Source organism: Scyliorhinus canicula, chromosome 6 (assembly GCF_902713615.1).
Source record: "Scyliorhinus canicula chromosome 6, sScyCan1.1, whole genome shotgun sequence".
NCBI classification, from domain to species: Eukaryota; Metazoa; Chordata; class Chondrichthyes; order Carcharhiniformes; family Scyliorhinidae; genus Scyliorhinus; species Scyliorhinus canicula.
Window position 1 is genome coordinate 151,104,659 of NC_052151.1, and position 20,979 is coordinate 151,125,637.

A 20,979-nucleotide genomic window follows, 5' to 3' on the forward strand; every position below is an offset into this window, starting at 1 on the left:
TCTTTCAATTGTCAGTGATGGTTTTCAGCAAGATTTCAAGTAGCATATGTTTAACACTAAAAATCTTGATTACAGTCGCTATGGGCTGAACACAAGTAAAGCAAAGTTTTTTAAAAATGAGATAGAAGACAAAATTGACATGTATGTGTGAATGTTAAGTAAGTTTCTTAAACAAAATAGTGAGTGCTGTTTTATAAGCCATTCCATTTTCTCTGACAGGTAAGTGTAGTGTTAAGTCTACTCTAATTAATTTGATACTGCAGTTAAAAAGGTAATTAATTATGCTTTTAAAAATGCAAGTTTGACTCTAAAGAAACCAAAGATCTTTGAAATTTTAAAGAATGAAGCAAATAGATTTTTAGTGGTTGTTCAATATGCCCATACCATTTGAGACTTTCGTGGCATTGGTGCAGGAGCTTTGTTGAGATTGGCAGAATTAGGCGCATGCCCTGGTTTTTTTGGTGCGGCATCAGGCCCCTGGAAAGCATCTCCTATTAGTGTGAACAAATATCAACGTTCAGTGAAATGTTAAACAATAATTTAAATAACTTTGAAACAACACCTTTCACAATCTCAGGGTACCAAAGTGTTTCACATTTATGTTTGCAGTGTAGTACATATCATAATGTAGGACAACGTGGCAGTCTGCACACAGAAAAGATCCCACAAACAGAAATCAGTACTAGATTATCTATTTTTCAGGTGTTGGTTGAGGATAAATATTGACCACAACATTGGAAGAACTTCCATGTTCTTCACTGAATAATGCTAGAGGATCTTTTATGTCAATTTGAGACAATAGTTTAACGTCGTACCTGAATTACAATGCTTCACGGTGGTGCACTCCCTCAGTACTGCATTGAAGTATCAACCTAGTTATTTGTTCCAAGTCTGTGGCTTAGGATTTAAACCCATGATGCAACTCAGAAGTAAGAGTGCTACACAAAGCTATATACATGGATTTGCAGGGCATGGATTCAATTAGGGTGAAATGTCTATATTAAATTAGGTTGAAAGTATGGTTGAAATGCCTGCCAACTTTCCCACCGGGTCTCATATACAGAACATAAGCATGCACTTGACATGGTTCCATATGCGTCACCAACCAAGCATAACCCATCACCTTTAAGGAATATGGTGATAAAATTGGAGGGTATAGAAACTTTGAACTTCACAGAATAATACAGTGCAGAAGAGGCCCTTCAGCCCATCAGGTCTGCATCGATGCAGGAAAACACTTGACCTGGCTATCTAATCCCATTTGCCAGCACTTGGCCCATAGCCAAGTTATGTTATGACGTGTCAAGTGCTCATCCAGGTACATTTTAATGAATGTAAGGCAACCCACTCTACCATCCTCCCAGGTCGTGCATTCCAGACCGTTGCCATCCTCTGGTTTTTCCTCAAATCCCTCTAAACCTCCTGCCATTCACCTTGAATTTGTGTTTCCTCGTAACTGACCCTTCAACTAAGGGGAATAGTTGCTCCCTATCCACCCTGTCATGCCTCTCATAATCTTGTACACCTCGATCAGCTCATCTCGCAATCTTTTCTGATCCAGCAAAAAGAATCCAAGCCTATTCAACCTCTCTTCATAACTTAAATGTTCCATCCCAGGCAACTTCCTAGTAAATCGCCCCTGCACCCCCTCCAGTGCAATCACATCCTCCCTATAATGTGGTGAACTGAATTGCACACAGTACTCCAGCTGTGGCCTCACCAAAGTTCTATGCAACTCCAACATGACCTCCCTGCTTTTGTAATCTATGCCTCAATTGATAACGGCAAGTATCCCATATGCCTTTTTCACCACCCTATTAACCTGCCCTTCCACCTTCAGGGATCTATGGACAAACATGCCACGGTCACCTTGTTCCTCAAACTCCGCAGTGTCAGGTCATTCATTAAATCCTTCTCACATTACTCCCTCCAAAAGTGTAACACCTCACATTTTTCAGGGTTAAATTCCATCTGCCACTTACTTTTTTGCCTATTTGACCATCCCATCTGTATCTTCCTGTAACCTGAGCCACTCAACTTCACTGTTAACCACCCGCACAATCTTTGAGTCATCAGCAAACGTACTGATCCTACCCCTCCACATTGTCATTTATATAAACGACATAGATGACAAACAATAGGGGGCCCACCACAGATCTCTGTGGTACTCCGCTGGACAGTGGCTTCCAGTCACTAAAGCAGCCATCTATCATCACCCTGTGTTTCCTACATCCTGTATCAAGTTATCCTGTATCCCATATGCATCTGCCTTCTTTATACAAGTCTCCCATGTGGGATCTTGTCAAAAGCTTTGCTGAAATCCATCTAAACTACATCAACATCACTACCCTCATTTACACACCTGGTCACATGCCTAAAAAAAGTCAATCAATTCTGTTAGGCATGACCTCCCTCTGACAAAGCCATGTTGACTATTCCTAATCAAACTTTGCCTTTCTTAGTAGATATAGATTCTCCTTCAGAATTTTATCCAATAGTTTCCCTACCACTGACGTGAGACTCACTGGTCTGTATTACCCTTTCTTAAATAGTGGCACCACATTAGCTGTTCTCCAGTCCTCTGCCACCTCCCAGAGTCCAGAGAGGAATTTAAAAAATATTTTTAAAAATAACTGTTACAAGATACAGTAAAGCAACAAGCATTCCAACTCATATCAACAGATTAGTGGTGCTATTTTTTTTCAACTTGTAGAAAATTCTAAATAAATTTATGAAAATGTGGAAATACTTGCACTCATGAGGTAGACTAATTTTCTTTTATATAAATTTAGATTATCCAATTACTTTTTCCAATTAAGGGGGCAATTTAGCGTGGCCAATCCGCCTACTCTGCACATTTTTGGTTGTGGGGGCCACTGACCTCGGGTGTTGGTGTGCAAAGGCAGCAGCACATACTTTGATCGGCGGTTCAATAAACTAATAAGTTAGTCTGATCATTGAATTACTCTGTTTGTTGTGTTGTGATGCGGGCTCATGTTATGAGGGGGGAAAATTAAGTGTAAGCTGAACAGTGCAATGTCAAATCAACTATCCTAGAAACACAGTCAATATGCTGTGGCAAAGGTTCCCAAACAGAAGTGGGGGGATGGTGGAGATGGATGGTATTGCACCCAATATGGGTGTCAGGCCAGGGGAAGGGAATGGGGAATGGTGGTGAGGGGGACATGCAACATTAAAAAAAAAAAATTAGACTACCCAATTTCCGATTAAGGGGAAATTTAGCGCGGTCAATCCACCTACCCAGCACATTTTTGGGTTGTGGGGACGAAACCCACGCAAATACAGGGAGAATGTGCAAACTCCACACGGACAGTGACCCAGAGCCGGGATTGAACCTGGGACCTCAGCGCCATGAGGCAGCTGTGCTAACCACTAGGCCACCGTGCTGCCTGAGGTAGACTAATTTACAGCTTCCTTGTTCATGCGCTAATCAGTCAGACATAAAAAATGAATAAAAATGATACAAAGAGACTTTGAGATGCCCTAAACAAAAGGAGTTTAAATAACTGAAAGACAGAAAATTTTAACCATGTATTTTACTTTCACTAGTTAGATTTCAATTATGGAATTCTCCATCAGCAATGTTGAGTTTCTGATTAAAGAATTGTTCATTCACCTGACTGCATTGATTGTACAGATCCAGGTACTGTAGATGTTCTTTTAACTGCAGATGTTCGATCCGAACTGTGAACAGATGACAGAAGATGTTCTAAAATTAGCATTAAAATGTATTCCACAGTGATACATTAGTTAGTTCCTGTAATTCTTTAGGGTCAATTTTCCCCACCCACTTTACTTCAAACAGCTGTGTTCAAGTGGAGGAATTAGGGACCTTATACCAGCAAAATGGCTGGACATTGTTTTCCCCCAAATTCTTAGAATCAGAAAGGGAGAAATTGTTATTTATAGATTATATGTTATGACTGAGAATAACAAAATTCACTATAACTGAGAACTCTAAAATATAATTTCTTTTCTGTCTGTAATTTCCAATTTTAGCTCCCATATACTCTCCAGTCCGAATTACCATGGACTTTTGATCCAAATGAGAAAAAAAAAATTGGGGTCGGCGCCGATCCGGCGATTCCCCGGGACCCGAGAATCGGCGTTTTCACGAATTACTCTGTGCAGCTGGGGTGCCATTGCCAGAGGCCCGCCCACGATTATCCGCTCCCAGCCGGCCGAGTTCCCAATGGCGTGGTTCTAACCACCTATTGCCGCTCGAGAACTGCGCATGGCAGCTGCGGACTCAGTCCGCGGCCGCCCTGGTGGACGGCCGGGGGTCATCGTGCGGTCCAATGCAAGGGCATGCGGCCGATCGGGGGGGGTCCTACACTTCGGAGCTGCCTCCACCATCCGAGTCCGCCATGGCGCTTGGTGCGGCAGCTGGAGGTCGCTGCGAAGCGCATGCGCCGACTTGAAACTGGATGTGCGGGGGGCCGTATCCGTAGCTAAAGCTGCGTGAATTACTCCAGGTCCCTGCCAGCCCCCTGAAGGTAAGTGAATCGGTTTATCTTGTTTTAAGGAAACTCCGGAGTGCAATGCCAGCGTTTTTACGCCGGCATGGGGACTCCAGCCCATTAAGAAAATTCAGTCCAAATCAAGAATGGAACAATGAAAAAATTCACATGGAGGTCATGAGATAATTATAGATGAGGAAAACTATTTGTTTATTGGAGCCGATCCATCTAGAAAAATCTTACACCCTTTCATGCAACTCTAAAACATTACCAACAGTTTGGCCACGACAATTCAGCTATCGTGTCAAAACAAACTTCGTACCATTCACCATATTTTAGTTATAAATGTACACTGTTAATATTGAAGCTAAATAAAGATTACAGTACTTGAATATTACTGAAAAAAAGACATGCTGCCGAAGTTTTTTGTCTTGCACTCAGCAGGACAAATGTAAAAAAATACGTTTGATGAGTACAAAATGAAAAGCTTTGGCAACATGTTTCTCTTTTCATAACATTCAAGGTCTGTACTACCAAGTGACTGTACTCTTGGAAAAATTATACTCACAAGCTACAGATAATGAAAATCTTTACCTGGCTGTTGATTTCTGCTGTGAAATGCGAAGTGGTGGCTGTGGAGGCAGTGGTGGTGGCAGCGGTTTTTTATTCTGAGCAGCTTGCTGCGGAGAACCTTGCTGCTGCGGTTGGGCTTGTGGTTGTTTTACCTGCAGACTCATTGCTTCAATAACGCTGCTCGTCTTTGCTACTGGAGTTGGTGGTGAAGGGTCTAAAAGATAAGGCAGCGGCAAAATAAGGTCTTTTGGAATATTCTGCATCTCCCAACTATTATTTTCCATTGGCTAAAGATAGACTCCCAGGCTCCCGCCACATGGAAGACTGAGGATTGTAAATCAGACACCAAAATAACTGTAATCTGTAAAATTGCATTCTGTTTGCTTGTATCCAATCTTTGTGTGTGGATGCATGAATGAGACAGAGTATGTGAAACGTTGGGTTTAATTTGGGGTAAATGTGAGAATAAATAACCTTCTTTATTTTAAGCTCATCAAGCTTGCAGCTGTATTATTTTATAGGAATGTACATTACAAGGATAAAACATACTTCCTTCCATAAAAACATAATGATTATGGATAGTAACCAAATACTTAACAGAATTGGGTGCTGCTGCCATAATTTAAATCCATGGGAGCAAATCTGACTTTAAAAGATATTTGGAAGAGAAAATAAATGGTCATAGCCAATATTGTTGAAACCAAAACAAAGGAATTAAAGCAGTAAGCTTTATGAATACTAACAATAAAAATAAAGATAGCTGGCATTGATGTTAAGTATTAATGCAACAGGAGGAATTAACTTGGGCTAAATTAACATACTTAACCATAGAACAGTTAACAGACATTGCTTAGCAGGTAAAAATTAATATATGGCATACAAATCAGAAGCCCAAGGTATTAAATATGCTGGCTGAATATCATGGCCGCGTTTCAGATACAGAACAGGTAGAGGATCTGGAACCCGAAACAAACCAGGTTACCATAGCAGAAATTCACCATGGAAGAGCAGCGACTAGCGTGAGAATTCCAGGAAAAGAGAAAGAACACAAGCAGGTGGCAATTCTAAGAGGGAGGGGTGAAGGAGAGCTTTCCAGCTAGGGAAACTGGAGAAATAATTACAGGTATGAAAAGAAGATAAGAAACTAAGACAGATTGTAACAGCCTGGGAGAACTTAACTTTATCTAGTTGAAGGGCGGGGGACACACTGGTATTTCAAATAACCCTAGCTCTGAAACAAGTTGTAATTTCTTTTTTTTTTAAATTTAGATTACCCAATTATTTTTTCCAATTAAGGGGCAATTTAGCGTGGCCAATCCACCTACTCTGCACATTTTTGGGTACCTCATTTTTCGAACCTGGGACCTCAGCGCCGTGAAGTTGTAATTTCTTAAAGTATTCACGACGAGTGCCGAGTTTGAAATGGGGACAGGGAAATCTTCAGCCTTCGAGAAGCTGATAGATCAATTGAAGTGGCCTGGGAAGTCAGGACAAGTCTCCTGATGCAAAGTCAATTAAAGGGGAAAGCCTGCATGATCTATTCCCTGTTACTGCTGACAGTCTGCCAATTATGAACGAAGGCTACAGTTGTAAGTGTCAATGAATTCAGACTGGAGATGTATCACCAACAATTCTGAAACTTGAGTAAAAAATCCATAGAAACCTTCCATGAATTAGCTACCATTTGACTGGTTGGTGTGAGCTCCAAAAATCTGACCTCACCTACAAGTTGTTAAGAGAAATCCTACTGCTGGAGTTCAAAATTTGCCTTCCATACAACTTTAAAACTTACCAGAGGAACAAAGGGTTTCAAAACTCAGAAAAGCAGCTATTACGGCTGATAACTACAAACTAACCTATAAACTTCTAACCCAAAACAAATTTGGATCTGTTAACCGGCTAGGGAGAGATAAGTTAGAGGAAGTGGGATCAGAAATAGACTCAAAAGGAAAGGAGAGTAGAGAAGACAAGGTAGAGCGATCCTCAACTTTTAATCAGAGCGGCATTGAAGGGAGACCAGCCAGGCCCCTCCTTGTGTGTTTCCAAAGTGGAAAGACCAGACACAGCAAAGAAAGCTTGTTCCCCAAAAGACCAACCAGGGGAGCTACAGACAGAATCATATAAGTAGCCTTGAAGGGACCGAGCCTAGACACAAATGTAGCAGCAGACCTGTCAAGGTTTCCGGCACAAAGGGAAAAATGATTCTTTTGGCATCACAAACTTGGAGAAAAAAAACATTTTTAGAGATACGGGGGGGGGGGGGGGGGTCTTCAAACACTGATATGGCGACGGTTGCCGAGATGTCACCCAAATGCAAAACACAGTTAGGGTTTGAAGGTTCCACTATTAAAAATAAACTTACAACATCAGTTAGTCATCAGCGTTGTGACGTTCGGAGTTGTTCCAAGAATACACATATTTGGGGGGGGGAGAGGATGTAGATTTATTGCGAGGAAATGACAGTGGAATGCTCATCTGGGAGAGCTGAAAAAGTCCCCAAGATTCTACAGGAAGGCAATAGGGCAAATAAGGATCAAGGAAACAGGAAAACCAGAAGCCTGCAGAGGCTAGGTCAGAGGCTATTAAGGTAAAGGGGGTCAAAGTGAAATCGTAGGAACTGAAGATGACAAAATCAGGCAAGTAGAATCTGTAGAGGCCGAGGCAAGGTTAGGCCAAGGGTCTGCTTATCAGACAACTAATTGAAGGATTTAATTAGGGACAGAGAAAGTTCACAGACCAGCAGACAGCAAATGAGGGAGAAATGTCAGAGGGAAGTGCAGTGGAAGCTAGCCAGACTAGGATCCCAGAAGGCATGAGGCAGACTGGGGACAAACCCATCTCCAAGTTAAAGCGAAATCCACTGTAGAATGAACAACATTTGTGAAAGGCACAAAGAAGGTACAAGTGCAGTTAAAGGGGCATTGGCCACCAAATAACCACAGGACCCGGTTCAAACCCTAAATCCACCTAAACCCAACAGTTCAGCTTCCAAATCCACTGACGACAAGGTACAATGGGAAAAGTCACACACCTCGAAGAGATTTTTTGAAAAAATATACCACACACCATCATCCCAGAAGCAAGAATCATCAATCAATCAGAATTTAAGTTGTCAAACCTAAAGTTTGTGGAATCGAGCATTAAAGGGTTCAGAACTTGCAAGGCAACAAGTAACATAACGATTTACATACGGCATGCTTTGAAGCAGAAACCTGACTGCTCCCCGGCAGCCAGCGTCAACTTGCACTAACTGCAAAAGGGATTGAGAAACACATGTCGATTGTTGTTAGTCCCCGAAACCTTCAGATATTAATGAACCCTACCAGGTAATATATAATTTTGTATTTTAAGAAAAAGGAGATGACCATTATGAAGTGTAGAAGTATTAGATTACAAAATGTGTGCAGAATGTAGGTGTATTTTCTCCTGCTTCAGAGAAAGCATGTAAAAAAAAGGTAATCAAAATTCAACGTTGTTTACTTGTGGTCGGAGCCTCATCATTCCCAGCACCAGCAAAATTATTCTCAACTTCAAACTAATTTTAGGTCTTTAAAAACTGGAAAAAAGTTTGGAAAAATGCCCACCCAAGGTTAGCTGACTACTTCTGCCCATTAAAACCAGTCCCCATCTCAAGAGGGAATCAAAGAATATTCCAATCTGATGTAAGTCAATACCCTCCCTGAAATCAATCAAAAAAGTATCAGACTTGAATGGTTCATTCTAAAATAACGACATTGAGCGAAATTCTCGGTTTGTTCTCCCGCTGGAGATGAGTTGCACCTGATTTGCCCTTCTGCTGGTGGGTGCGCAAATGAGGAAGCAATTCCCAATCCTTCGTCATGCAAATTTATGCATAGCAAGGACTGCAAGGAATTCCCTAGGGAATCCTGCTCTAGGGCCACCAATTTAGCAGGCGGCCCGATAACGAGGTCCAAAAGCTGGCCACCTACTGCCCTCTCTCTCTTCCCCCCCCCCCCCCCCCCCCCCCCCACCCCCCCCCCCCTCCAAACAGCTGTGCAATTCAGCCCCCCACCCTGACTTCTATATCCCCACTAGAGACCCCTAATAAAGGGACCCAGACCCAGAGAGCCCCCTATATAAAGGGACCCAGAGAGACCACTCCCTCCTACAGACCCCCCCCCCCCCCCCCCCCCCCCCCCTTGCCCCAGAAGAGAGATGGAAGGAATTACCGCAATGTTTATAAACATCAAGTTATCATTGACAGATCCTGGACCACCAAAATGAAAAGTACTTTCCAATCATCTCCACGCTCGAGTGACTTTGAAGTGGTCAGTTGGAAATTGCCAGCACGTAACTCTGTTTGAAGTGGTCCTAAACCTGCCAATGAAAGCGTTTCCGATGACGGCAGGCGGGAGGCAGCCGCACACTGGAGGGCTCCCGCTCGGGAATAGAAATTTTGTGGTTTTAACGCCCGGTCCCAGGGGCAATGGAGGCTGAAAAAGCTGTAAGAAGGCATAGGGAGGAGAAATGTCCAAGCATGGGAAAAAAACAGGCGTGAAAAAGAGGGTTAATGAAAGTCCGCCAGTGAGTGGAAAAGTCAGCGCAGGAACTGTAAGGAAAGCGGAGGCTGGAGCACCAGGGCAGGCCACATCGCTCACAGCAGAACAAATGACCAAAGTGATGGTTATGGAACTTGGTAAAACAGTTCATAAAGCACATGGAAGCGATGAAGAAGGAGATGGGGGCGGTATTGAAAGTGCCGGTGGAGGAGGCGATTGCCCCGGTGTGGGCGGTGGTGTCAAGCGCAGCGACAGAGGTACAGGAGCAAGGTGAGACACTGAAGGAAGTGGAAGAGGTATTATCGAAGCACAGTGATCAACTCACCTCGATGGGGAAGGAGTTGCGGAAGGTGACAGAGACCAACAAGGGTCTGCGAGCCAAAATGGAAGATCTGGAAAACAGATCCAGGTGGCAGAATCTGAGGATCGTGGGTCTGCCCGAAGGGGTGGAAGGCCCGAAGCTGACGGAGTACTCTGCCACGATATTGGCGGAACTATTGGGGGAGGGGGACGATCCCTCCCGATATGAACTGGATTGGGCTCATTGGTCATGGAGGCCTATAGCAAAGGCGAGTGAGCCACCAAGAGTAGTAACTGTGTGTTTCCATAGGTACATGGTGAAGGAGAAGGTCCTGTGCTGGGCAAAGCAGAAGCTGGTGGTGCAGTGGGCTGGAGCTGGTATACGCATATACCAGGACTTTACGGTGGTGCTGGCGAGGAGGCGGGCTGCCTTCAGCCGGGTGAAGAAGGCACTGTGCATCAGCAAGGTGCAGTGTGGCATAGTATATCCAGCTAAATTGAGGGGGACCTACAAATCTAAGGACTTTTATTTCTTTAAAAAATTATTTTTATTCAAAATTTTTGTCAAAAATATAATTTTTTGCATAACTGCGCAACCATTGACATAACAAAATAAAAAAAAAGTTTTCTAGAAAGTCGAGGAACGGCTGCCACCCCCGAGAGAACCCCGCCATGGACCCTCTCAAGGCAAACTTTATTTTCTCGAGACTGAGAAACCCAGCCATGTCACTAACCCAGGTCTCTACACTCGGGGGCTTCGAGTCCCTCCACATTAAAAGGATCCGTCTCCGGGCTACCAGGGAGGCAAAGGTCAGTACGGCGGCCTCTTTTGCTTCCTGAACTCCCGGATTGGCTGACACACCAAAGATCGCTATCTCTGGACTCAGCACCACCCACATGTCCAAGATCTTGGACATTGCCGTAGCAAATCCCTGCCAGAATCCCTTAAGAGCCGGGCATGCCCAGAACATATGGACATGATCTGCAGGGCTTCCCGCACACCTCTCACATTTATCCTCAACCCCAAAGAACTTGCTCATCCTGGTTGCCATCATGTGCGCCCGGTGGACCACCTTAAACTGGATTAAGCTAAGCCTGGCACATGATGAGGAGGAATTGACCCTGTTTAGGGCATCCGCCCACAGGCCCGCATCCAGCTCCCCGCCTAGCTCCACCTCCCATTTGCCCTTGCGTCCCTCCACTGGGACTTCCTCCGCCTCCTGAAGTTCCTGGTAGATGTCCGAAACCTTCCCCTCCCCTACCCAGGTGCCAGAGACCACCCTATCCTGTATCCTGTGTGTGGGTAGCAGCGGAAATTACACCACCTGTTTTTTAAGAAAGGCGCGTACTTGAAGGTATCTGAAAGCATTTCCAGGGGGCAAACTGAATTTCTCCTCCAGGGCTTTCAGGCTGGGAAAGTTCCCGTCTATAAACAGGTCCCCCATCCTTTTAATGCCTGCCCTATGCCAGCTTTTAAACCTTCCGTCTATCTTGCCCGGGACAAATCTATGATTGTTGCGTATCAGGGTCCAGACTGAGGCTCCCTCCACCCCCCTGTGCCTTCTCCACTGACCCAGATCTTTAATGCCGCCATCACCACCGGACTGGAGGAGTAGCGGGCCGGCGAGAACGGCAGAGGTGCCGTTTCAAGTGCCCCTAGGCTGGTACCTTTGCATGAGGCCGCCTCTAACCACTCCCACGTCGACCCCTCCCCCGATACCCATTTCCTAATCATGGCTATGTTAGCCGCCCAATAGTAGCTGCAAAAGTTCGGCAGCGCCAGCCCACCCCCTCCTCGACTGCGCTCTAGATACAGTCTCTTTACTTGAGGGGTCTTATTTGCCCATATAAATCCAGAGATGATCTTGTTCACCCACTTAAAGAAGGACTTAGAGATGAGGATGGGAAGGCACTGGAAGACGAACAGAAATCTGGGAAGGACCGTCATCTTGACAGTCTGCACCCTCCCCGCTAAAGATAGCGGGAGCATGTCCCACCTTTTGAAGTTCCCCTCCATCTGCTCTACCAGCCGAGATAGATTTTGCTTGTGGAGGGCATCCCACTTTCGAGCCACCTGTATCCCTAGGTACCGAAAGCTCTTCTCGACCATCTTCAGCGGAAGCTCTCCCAGTCTCTTTTCCTGCCCCTTAGCTTGGATCACCAACATCTTGCTTTTCTTCTCGATTAGTTTGTATCCCGAGAAATTGCCAAGTCCCTCAGAATCTGCATGACCCCCCTCATCCCCTCTAGTGGGTCCAAGATGTACAGGAGCAGATCATCCTGCTAAAGCGAGACCAATGCTCCTCTCCCCCCGAACCAGCCCCCGCCAGTTCCTTGAAGTCCGCAGGGCTATAGCCAGCGGCTCTATCGCAAGAGCGAATAGTAACAGGGAGAGGGGCACCCCTGTCTCATCCCCTGGGTGGAGCCTAAAGTATTCCGACCTCACCCTGTTCGTGCACACACTTGCTACGGGGGCCTGGTAGAGTAGCTGGACCCAACCTATGAACCCCTCAACGAACCCGAACCTTCTTCGCGCCTTCCACAAGTACTCCCATTCCACCCGGTCAAAGGCTTTCTCTGCGTCCATCGTCGTCACTACTTCTGCCTCCCCTCCCTCGAGGGCATCATGATGATGTTTAGGAGCCTCTGTACATTAGAGTTCAATTGCCTGCCCTTAACGAAGCCTGTCTGATCCTCCTCTATCACCCCAGGAACAGAGTCCTCAATTCTAGCAGCCAAGATCTTGGCCAGCAGTTTGGCGTCTACGTTCAGGAGCGATATCGGTCTACAAGATCCACACTGTAGCTGGTCTTTCTCTCCTATGAGGATGAGTGAAATCGAAGTCTGTGACATTGTTGGGGGATGATCCCCCTCTCTTTGGCCTCATTAAAGGTCCTTAGTAGGAGTGGGCATAGCAATTCTGAAAATTTCTTGTAGAATTCTACAGGGTAGCCATCTGGCCCCGGGGCCTTGCCCGACTGCATGTTCCCTAAACTCTTTACCATCTCCGCCAGCTCTATTTAGGCCCCCAGTCCCCCCACCAGATCCTCTTCCACCTTTGGAAACCTCAGTTGGTCCATGAATTGCTTCATCCCCTCCCCTCCCGGCATGGGCTCTGACTCATACAATTTACTGTAGAACGCCCTAAAAACTTTATTCACTCCTCCTGGGTCCATGACTGTGTTGCCCTCCTTATCCCGTATTTCCCCAGTTTCCTTGGCTGCCTCCCTCTTGCGAAGTTGGTGCGCCAGCATTCTACTCGCTTTCTCCCCGTACTCGTAGACAGCCCCTTCCTCAGCTGTGCTACCTCCTTCCCCGTGGTCAGCAGGTCGAATTCCACCTGCAGCCTCCGCCAATCTTTCAGTAGGCCCGTCATGGGGGGTCTCCGCGTAACTCCTGTCTACTCTGAGTATCTCCTCAACTAGCCTTTCTCTTTCCGCTCTTTCTTTATTCTCTCTATGGGATCTGATAGAGATCAACTCCCCTCTGATAACTGCCTTCAGGGCCTCCCACACTGTGGACGCCGCTACCTTCCCCTTATCATTAGTTTCCAGGTAGTTTTTAATGTTCCTCCTTATCCGCCCACAAACCTCGTCATCTGCTTGCAGCCCCACATCTAGCCTCCATAGTGGGGGGTGACCTCTCTTCACACCCAGACGCAAATCCACCCAGTGTGGAGCATGATCGGAGCCTGCAATGGCCGAATATTCTGTCCCCTCCACCCTAGGGATTAGCGCCCTGCTCATCACAAATAAATCTATATGGGAGTAGACCTTGTGGACATGGGAAAAGAAAGAGAACTCCTTCTGTTCGGTCGGGCGAATCTCCACGGGTCTACGCCTCCCCCACCTGTTCCATGAATCCCCTCAGATCATTAGCCACCGCTGGTCGCTTCCCCGACCTGGGGTTTGACCGGTCCAATACAAGGTCTATGACTCTGTTGAAATCACCCCCCACAATCAGATTGTGTGAGTCTAAGTCCGGAATTTTACCCAGCGTGCATCTCATAAATTCCACATTGTCCCAGTTCGGGGCGTTAACGTTCACTAGCACCACCTGAGCCCCGTGATCCCAAACCCCCAAGTCAAGCACCTGCTTGACACTGGCTCTCCCCCATTACGCTTCTGTGAGTCAGCTGACCCATGCTGACCCCGGCCGCTCCCGCCTCTGTCTCCAATTATTCAGATGCCTCGTTTTTCCGGGCCCCTCCCTCCCTGTGGAAACCCCAGCTTATCTGCTTCAACAGCCCCCAAAGAACATTTCCCGCCCCCATCGCCCCACAAAACAAACAACAAACCCCTGCAGTCGAGCTCTAGAAAAGCCGGAAACATGGCCGAAGGCACAGGAAACAAACAAAAATAAGTGGGAACAACATAATGTCGCTCTGGTCCGGCTACTCGGCAGTTACCAGCCCCATCAGAGTAACATCTCAGTGTGGCTGTCCCTTAGGTTGAGTTCAACTTTTCTTGCTTGATAAAGTTCCATGCCTCGTCTGGTGCATCAAAGTAATGGTGGCGATCTTGATATGTGACCCACAGCCTCGCCGGATGCAACAGCCCAAACTTCACCCCTTTGCTGTGGAGAGCCGCCTTAGCCCGTTTGAATCCAGCGCGCCTCTTGGCCAGTTCTGCTCCCAAGTCCTGGTAGATGTGAATTACGCTGTTCTCCCACCTGCTGCTCCGCTCCTTTTTAGCCCGTTGCAGGACTCGTTCTTTATCTAAGAAGCGGTGGAACCGTACCACCATGGCCCTCTGCGGTTCATTTGTTTTGGACTTCCTTGCAAGGACTCAATGCGCCCCATCCAGTTCCAGAGGCCGAGGGAATGCTCCTGACCCAATCAGGGTCCCCAGTAACGTGGTCACGAATGTGCTCGCGCCTGACCCCTCCGCACCCTCAGATAGCCCCAGAATGCGCAGGTTTTGCCTCCTGGACCTGTTTTCAAGGTCTTCCAGCCTCTCCTGCCACCTCTTATGTAGGGAGTCATGTGCCTCCACCTTGATGGCCAGATCCAGTATCTCATTTTCATTATCTGAGACCTTTTTATCAAACGCCTTGATCACCTTCTCCTGCATTTTCTGGGTCTCAATCACTTTCTCCATTGAGGCCTTCATTTGAGCCAGCAATATCCGTTTTCAGGTCAGCAAAGCAACTTCTAAGGGACTCCTGCTGTTCCCGCAACCACTGGGCCCACGCTGTCTGATCCGAGCCGGCCGCCATTTTCTGTTCCCGCGCCCGTTCTTGCTGCATCTCGTTGCCCATGTGATTCTCGGTCCAGAGGAACTGAAGAATCATTTGGGCCCAGAGAATATTGTGCTTAACGACCCATTTGTATCCTCCCACTGGCGCAAACCATCGATCACGACACCAGCAGAGGACCATAGCATTGGAAATGGTTTTCTTCGCTACCACAGGGTTTTCCGCCTCATCGGAAACTCCGCTACTGGTGGCGCAAGGTGGAAAATTTCGCCCATTGTCTCAAACCCTCAGAGACTGAAATCCACAACACAATATGTGGAATCTACATGAGCAGCACACCTTACTTGGAAAACACATTGAACTTACGAAAAGGCACGAGGAAACAGCCATGTTTCCTTTGTTTAAAATCAGCTAGGTGCTCTGCAGACAGTTCCAAAATCATCAGAAGCACCAGCATAGCCAATGTATGAACCAGACTACAAAACAAACCGCAAGGCACCATGAAGCCAGAATACATCACCTGTTCCAGTTTAAAGGTTTCCTGTGAACAAACATTCCAGACATTCAACTAAAAGAGCCTGCTGTAAACCCTTCACTTTGTAAGACCCTCACTTTCATAGAACAGACCAGACCTGCCATGTGGAAAATCGAAGATCGCAAATCAGAGATGGAGAAAACTGCAACCTGTAAAAGTGCATGACATTTATCTGTATCTAATCTTTTAATTTTTTTTTCCCTTTTTAAAAATAAATTTAAAGTTCCCAGTTATTTTTTCCCCAATTAAGGACAATTTAGTGTGACCAATCCGCCTACCCTGCACAACTTTGGGTTGTGGGGGTGTGTGAGGCATTGCATTTGATTTGTGGCAAGTGCTTGAGAAAAAGTAACCGTAATTTAAACTCACCAAAGCTTTCAGCTGACAAACGTAATTACAATGCACGCTCCATGGCTAAGAAGGCACTCCTTTCCATACAAAACATACAAATGTAGGCAACAAGAAAGCAAATACATCTAGGCTGTGATACTGCTTTTTAAAAAATCTAGTATTAAGATGGGCTCCCTTCCATTCAGCTCTTATTTGTCCACATACCATCTTCCCAGGAACCATACTGTCAAATTCAAGATTCAATCAAACACGTTTATATAATTAAAGAGCTGGCCATTGACTTCAGGAAGCAAAGTACTGTACACACCCCAGTCAGCATCAACGGGGCCAAAGTGGAGATGGTTAGCAGCGTCAAATTCCTAGGGATACACATCACCAAAAATCTGTCCTGGTCTACCCACGTCGACGCTACCACCAAGAAAGCTCAACAGAGCCTATACTTCCTCAGGAAACTAAGGAAATTTGGCATGTCCACATTAACTCTTACCAACTTTTACAGATGCACCATAGAAAGCATCCCATCTGGCTGTATCACAGCCTGGTATGGCAACTGCTCAGCCCAAGACTGCAAGAAACTTCAGAGAGTCGTGAACACAGCCTAGTCCATCACACGAACCTGCATCCCATCCATTGACTCCATCTACACCTCCCGCTCCCTGGGGAAAGCGGGCAGCATAATCAAAGACCCCTCCCACCCAGCTTACTCATTCTTCCAACTTCTTCCATCGGGCAGGAGATACAAAAGTCTGAGAACACGCACGAACAGACTCAAGTAGCTTCTTCCCCGCTGTTCCCAGACTCCTAAAGGACCCTCTTATGGGCTGACCTGATTAACACTACACCCCTGTATGCTTCATCTGATGCCGGTGTTATGTAGTTACATTGTGTACCTTGTGTTGCCCTATTATGTATTTTCTTTTCTTTTCATGTACTTAATGATCTGTTGAGCTGCACGCAGAAAAATTATTTTCACTCGGTACACGTGACAATAAACAAAATCCAATCAGTAGAAATAGTGAGATTAAGAAAAAAGGAAAACAAAAATTTATTTTAATTAACTACAAATTGAGTGCCTGCATAAGAACGAAAATAAAAAGACAGGATTGACCAATACATTTGAGGTGAATAATCAAACACATACTTGCTGTTGCTGATGTGACTCGGACTGGAGGTACGGGTGGATGAAGGTTTGGTGGGTCTGAAGCAGACCGTTGTCTGCTTACTGTTTCCATTCCAAGTGATGCAGGCTTCCAAACACCAGCTGAAGCGATTGTTTGAACACCAGGAACTGAACATTGGACTACAGTCAAAATGCAGGCAAATTAGACACAGGTTGCGTAACATATCACGCTTTCAACCTTTGCTGTAAAATTTTATGAACCGCTAAATTTCATCAAAATCTTTCTTGCAAATAAAATTACTTTCTGTACCAACATAGTAAATCTGACCACAATTTATAAAATATGCAGTTAGGCACCTAAATTACGCAGGTTCCATCTCTCGATTGCACAATGATACCAGAAATGCCATCTGCCTCAGGAAATTTATTATTCGTTTATCAATATTTACACTACATAATTCCACTAGTTGTGAAAATGAAAACGGACTAGCTCTTTTAAGTTTTAATCACACCTAGGCAACCTTCCTCATTTAATCATGTGCTTATCTTGGCAGCATTCTTGAAAACAAAATTCTCAAGTCTTTTCCATCATTGGTAGCACATTGAGCTGTGATGAACGCATCGACAATTTCTTATCCCTTTTGTACTGTTTTTCTTCAAAAGGTTTGTGCCACTGGACCAGTCTCCAAATACTATTTTCTGTAGGTTTTGAAAGATTTTTAAGGTGATAAATTACTTGTATTACATAGAACCTTATCATACCTCCTCCCCAGGTACCATGCCCCAAGTATGACCATGGACTTCCACTGGATTGATCCATGATTATGCTTGGCAAAGTACTACAGTGGTTTGCCATTGCCTTCTGCAATCTGGCTGCCCAGGAAACTTTCGCTCTTACTGCCTATCATCAGGCGTATTGGAAGGATTTACTATTCAACCAGTTTGACCAAATTATGAACGCATCTTCAGTGACCATGAAGTCCTGAAGTGCAGAAAGAGCCCATGGCCCAGAGCTTGTGGTTATCACTGCGTCACAAGACGTTCGTTCATATCTTAGGATGTCCGAAAGCATCTTACAAACAACGGGGCGGCACGGTAGCACAGTGGTTGGCACTGTTGCTTCACAGCGCCAGGGTCCCAGGTTCGATTCCTGGCTTCGGTCAGTCTGTGCAGAGTCTGCATGTTCTCCCAGTATCTGCATGGATTTCTTCCGGGTGCTGTTAGGTAATTTGGACATTCTGAATTCTCCCTCCATGTACCCGAACAGGCAACTAGAGGATTTTCACAGTAACTTCATTGCAGTGTTAATGTAAGCCTCCTTGTGACAATAAAGATTGATTATCATGTGGTTATTTTGTCATGTAGCATTGGCCACGTAGCACACAGCTTCGTAACACAAACAACTAAGAAACAAATGACCAATTTATCTTATTTTGGTGGTGTTGGTTGGTTGAGACTGTTGACTAGATGACCTTGCTTACTCTGATTCAGAAATGAGAGTACTACGAGACTCCCTCTTGTTCTAACTCTGAACTTCCATCTTTATCCTGTTTTCTCCTTTCTTGCACTCGGAGACTTCAGCTTGCCATCAAGACATACCTGATGCTCCCTCGACCCTATTCCTATTAAACTGCTGACCATAAAGAAAATTGTTGAAAGTTCTGTCCTTGCAAACTACTTCCCCATCTCCAACCTCCCTTTGCTCCCCAAGGCCTTATGTTGTCGCCTTCTAGAATCATGCTCATCCTTCCCAGAACTCCTTGTTTGAATCCCTTAAACCAGGTTTCTATCCCTGGAACAGTAACAAAATGGCTTTCAATTATCACAAATTACATCCTATGTGATTGAGATTGTGGTCATACATCCCTCCTCATCTTTAGTGATCTGTCTGCAACCTTTGTCATGGTTCAGCATCCCATCATCCAACTATTTGATCTCCTCCACACATTCTGTTCCTTAGGCACTGACTGCAACCGTCTCTCTATTAACAATGTAAAGCTGAACTAGACTATTTGCAACCGTAAGCCATATTTGACACTGAAATGAGATTCTGGCCACATTTCCACACCTCCATTAAGATCACGTATTTCCAACTTTATTAACATCGTCCCAAGTCAGCCCTTGCCTCAGTTCATCTACTGCTGGAAGCCTCTGCTGTGTCTTTGTTACCCCTTTCCAACTATTCAAATGTACACCTAACATTTTCCATCAAACAGAAAACCAAGTTCACCCAAGACTCTTCACTGCTTGTGTTCTAATGCGCACCAGGTCCTTTTACCCATGTGCTTACTGACATAGAATTTTTCCCAGTCAATGCTTTGATTTAAAAATTTAAATTTGTTGTCAAATCCAGTATGCCTGACTCTTCCCTTTCTTTGTAATCTTTTCCAGCACTACAACTGAGATACCTGCATTCATCCAATGCTGGCTCCATGTGTATTCTTGATTTTAAATGCTCCATCCTTGGCAGTCATATTTTCAGCTGCTGAGACCCCAAGGTTTGGAATTTCCTCCAGAAACCTCTCCTCCTCTTTATCCCTCCTTCCTCCTTTAAGACTCCCCTTAAAACCTATCTACTTGGCACTTGCTCTTATATCTCGTGTGGCTCAGTGTCAAATTATATTAAATAACAGTCCTGCGAAGGACCTCGAGATGTTTTACTACATTTATAGCACTATACAAAAAAAAAAGTATTATTGTGCTTCAGCCCACTCAGACTTGTACTGGTTCACCAAAGTAGATTGGTCCTAGTTTATCTAAGGTCACAAGATTTTCACTGAACACCAGAGATCTTTCAGAGACAGATACTCGATCATTATTCTCTTTGCAAATTTACAAATTTCAAAACTGTGATGTCTGTTCTGTATTCAATGGAAAGTTTTGGACCAAGTTTCAATGAAAGGCTGTACTGATAGATATTGAACATTGTACCTTTAAAGAAGTATGCCTTTTTAACTTTAGATTACACAGCAAATCATCTGGAGGCAGATAAAATTATTGCCACAATTCCACACACAATTGCCTCATGCCAAACAGAGTATATTAACGATGAAGCTACAGTTAACCTCCGTCAGTATTGGTCATAAAGTTGTGAAGGTTTTCAAATTTACTTGGCATGATTTACTGGTAAACATCCAGCAGTCTTCACATCCATCTAACACTCAGATAACTAAGTCCATTACTTGCTACTGTAACAGAAGCCAGGCTATCATGGCTTTCTACTTGCAACCTTCTTTTCTCCCCACAAGTGAATTTTAACCGTGAAGAGGCTGTTTATGCTGTAGACTCAAAATGGTCACCAATTTTCAACATACTGTGGGATTTGCTCCGTACTTTCTTATTTCCTCTATTTCAATTTCCAGAATTTACAGATGCTTTTCATTTCGAAAGTAATTAAACTGTTCTGGTTTACCAAAGACTTCAAACTTGTTGTTTCAGCAACTTTAAACTTGCATGTTTTTGAAATCCAGAGATTGCTATGGTTTTATTTAGACATAACAATGTCTCGACCACTCAGTAACATTACGTAGAATGTACAAATTCTTTGGCTGCAGAATTTGGTTAAACTTATTGACAAAATTAAGTTTGAGTCAGAAAAGTTTACGAAACCAAACTAGAACTTAGAGCTTTGTCACAACTAGTGCAGCTGATTTGACTTTCCATCTTCAATAGCAATTAATAATGTAGCAATGCCATGGTCCCTAGCATATTTACTGCACAAAACATAATACAAGGATAAAGCCAAAGCTATTTTGTAAAACCTCTTCACTCCATCAGAATGTTGTCCAAGTCTTACTGCATGTGGGCACAGACTGAAAATGAAAATGAAATGAAAATCGCTTATTGTGACGAGTAGGCTTCAATGAAGTTACTGTTAAAGCCCCTAGTCACCACATTCCGGCA

General features: G+C 44.7%; 1 protein-coding gene across 1 annotated transcript in view; it reads right to left on the reverse strand.

Moving 5' to 3' along the window:
* The window catches only part of asap2a (ArfGAP with SH3 domain, ankyrin repeat and PH domain 2a), a 211,872-nt gene that overhangs the window by 6,565 nt on the left and 184,328 nt on the right, over positions 1-20,979 (reverse strand). Inside the window, 4 exon segments of the mRNA XM_038800288.1 lie at positions 385-491; positions 3,638-3,705; positions 5,076-5,268; positions 17,098-17,256. Coding sequence (XP_038656216.1) covers positions 385-491; positions 3,638-3,705; positions 5,076-5,268; positions 17,098-17,256 — 527 coding nt within the window.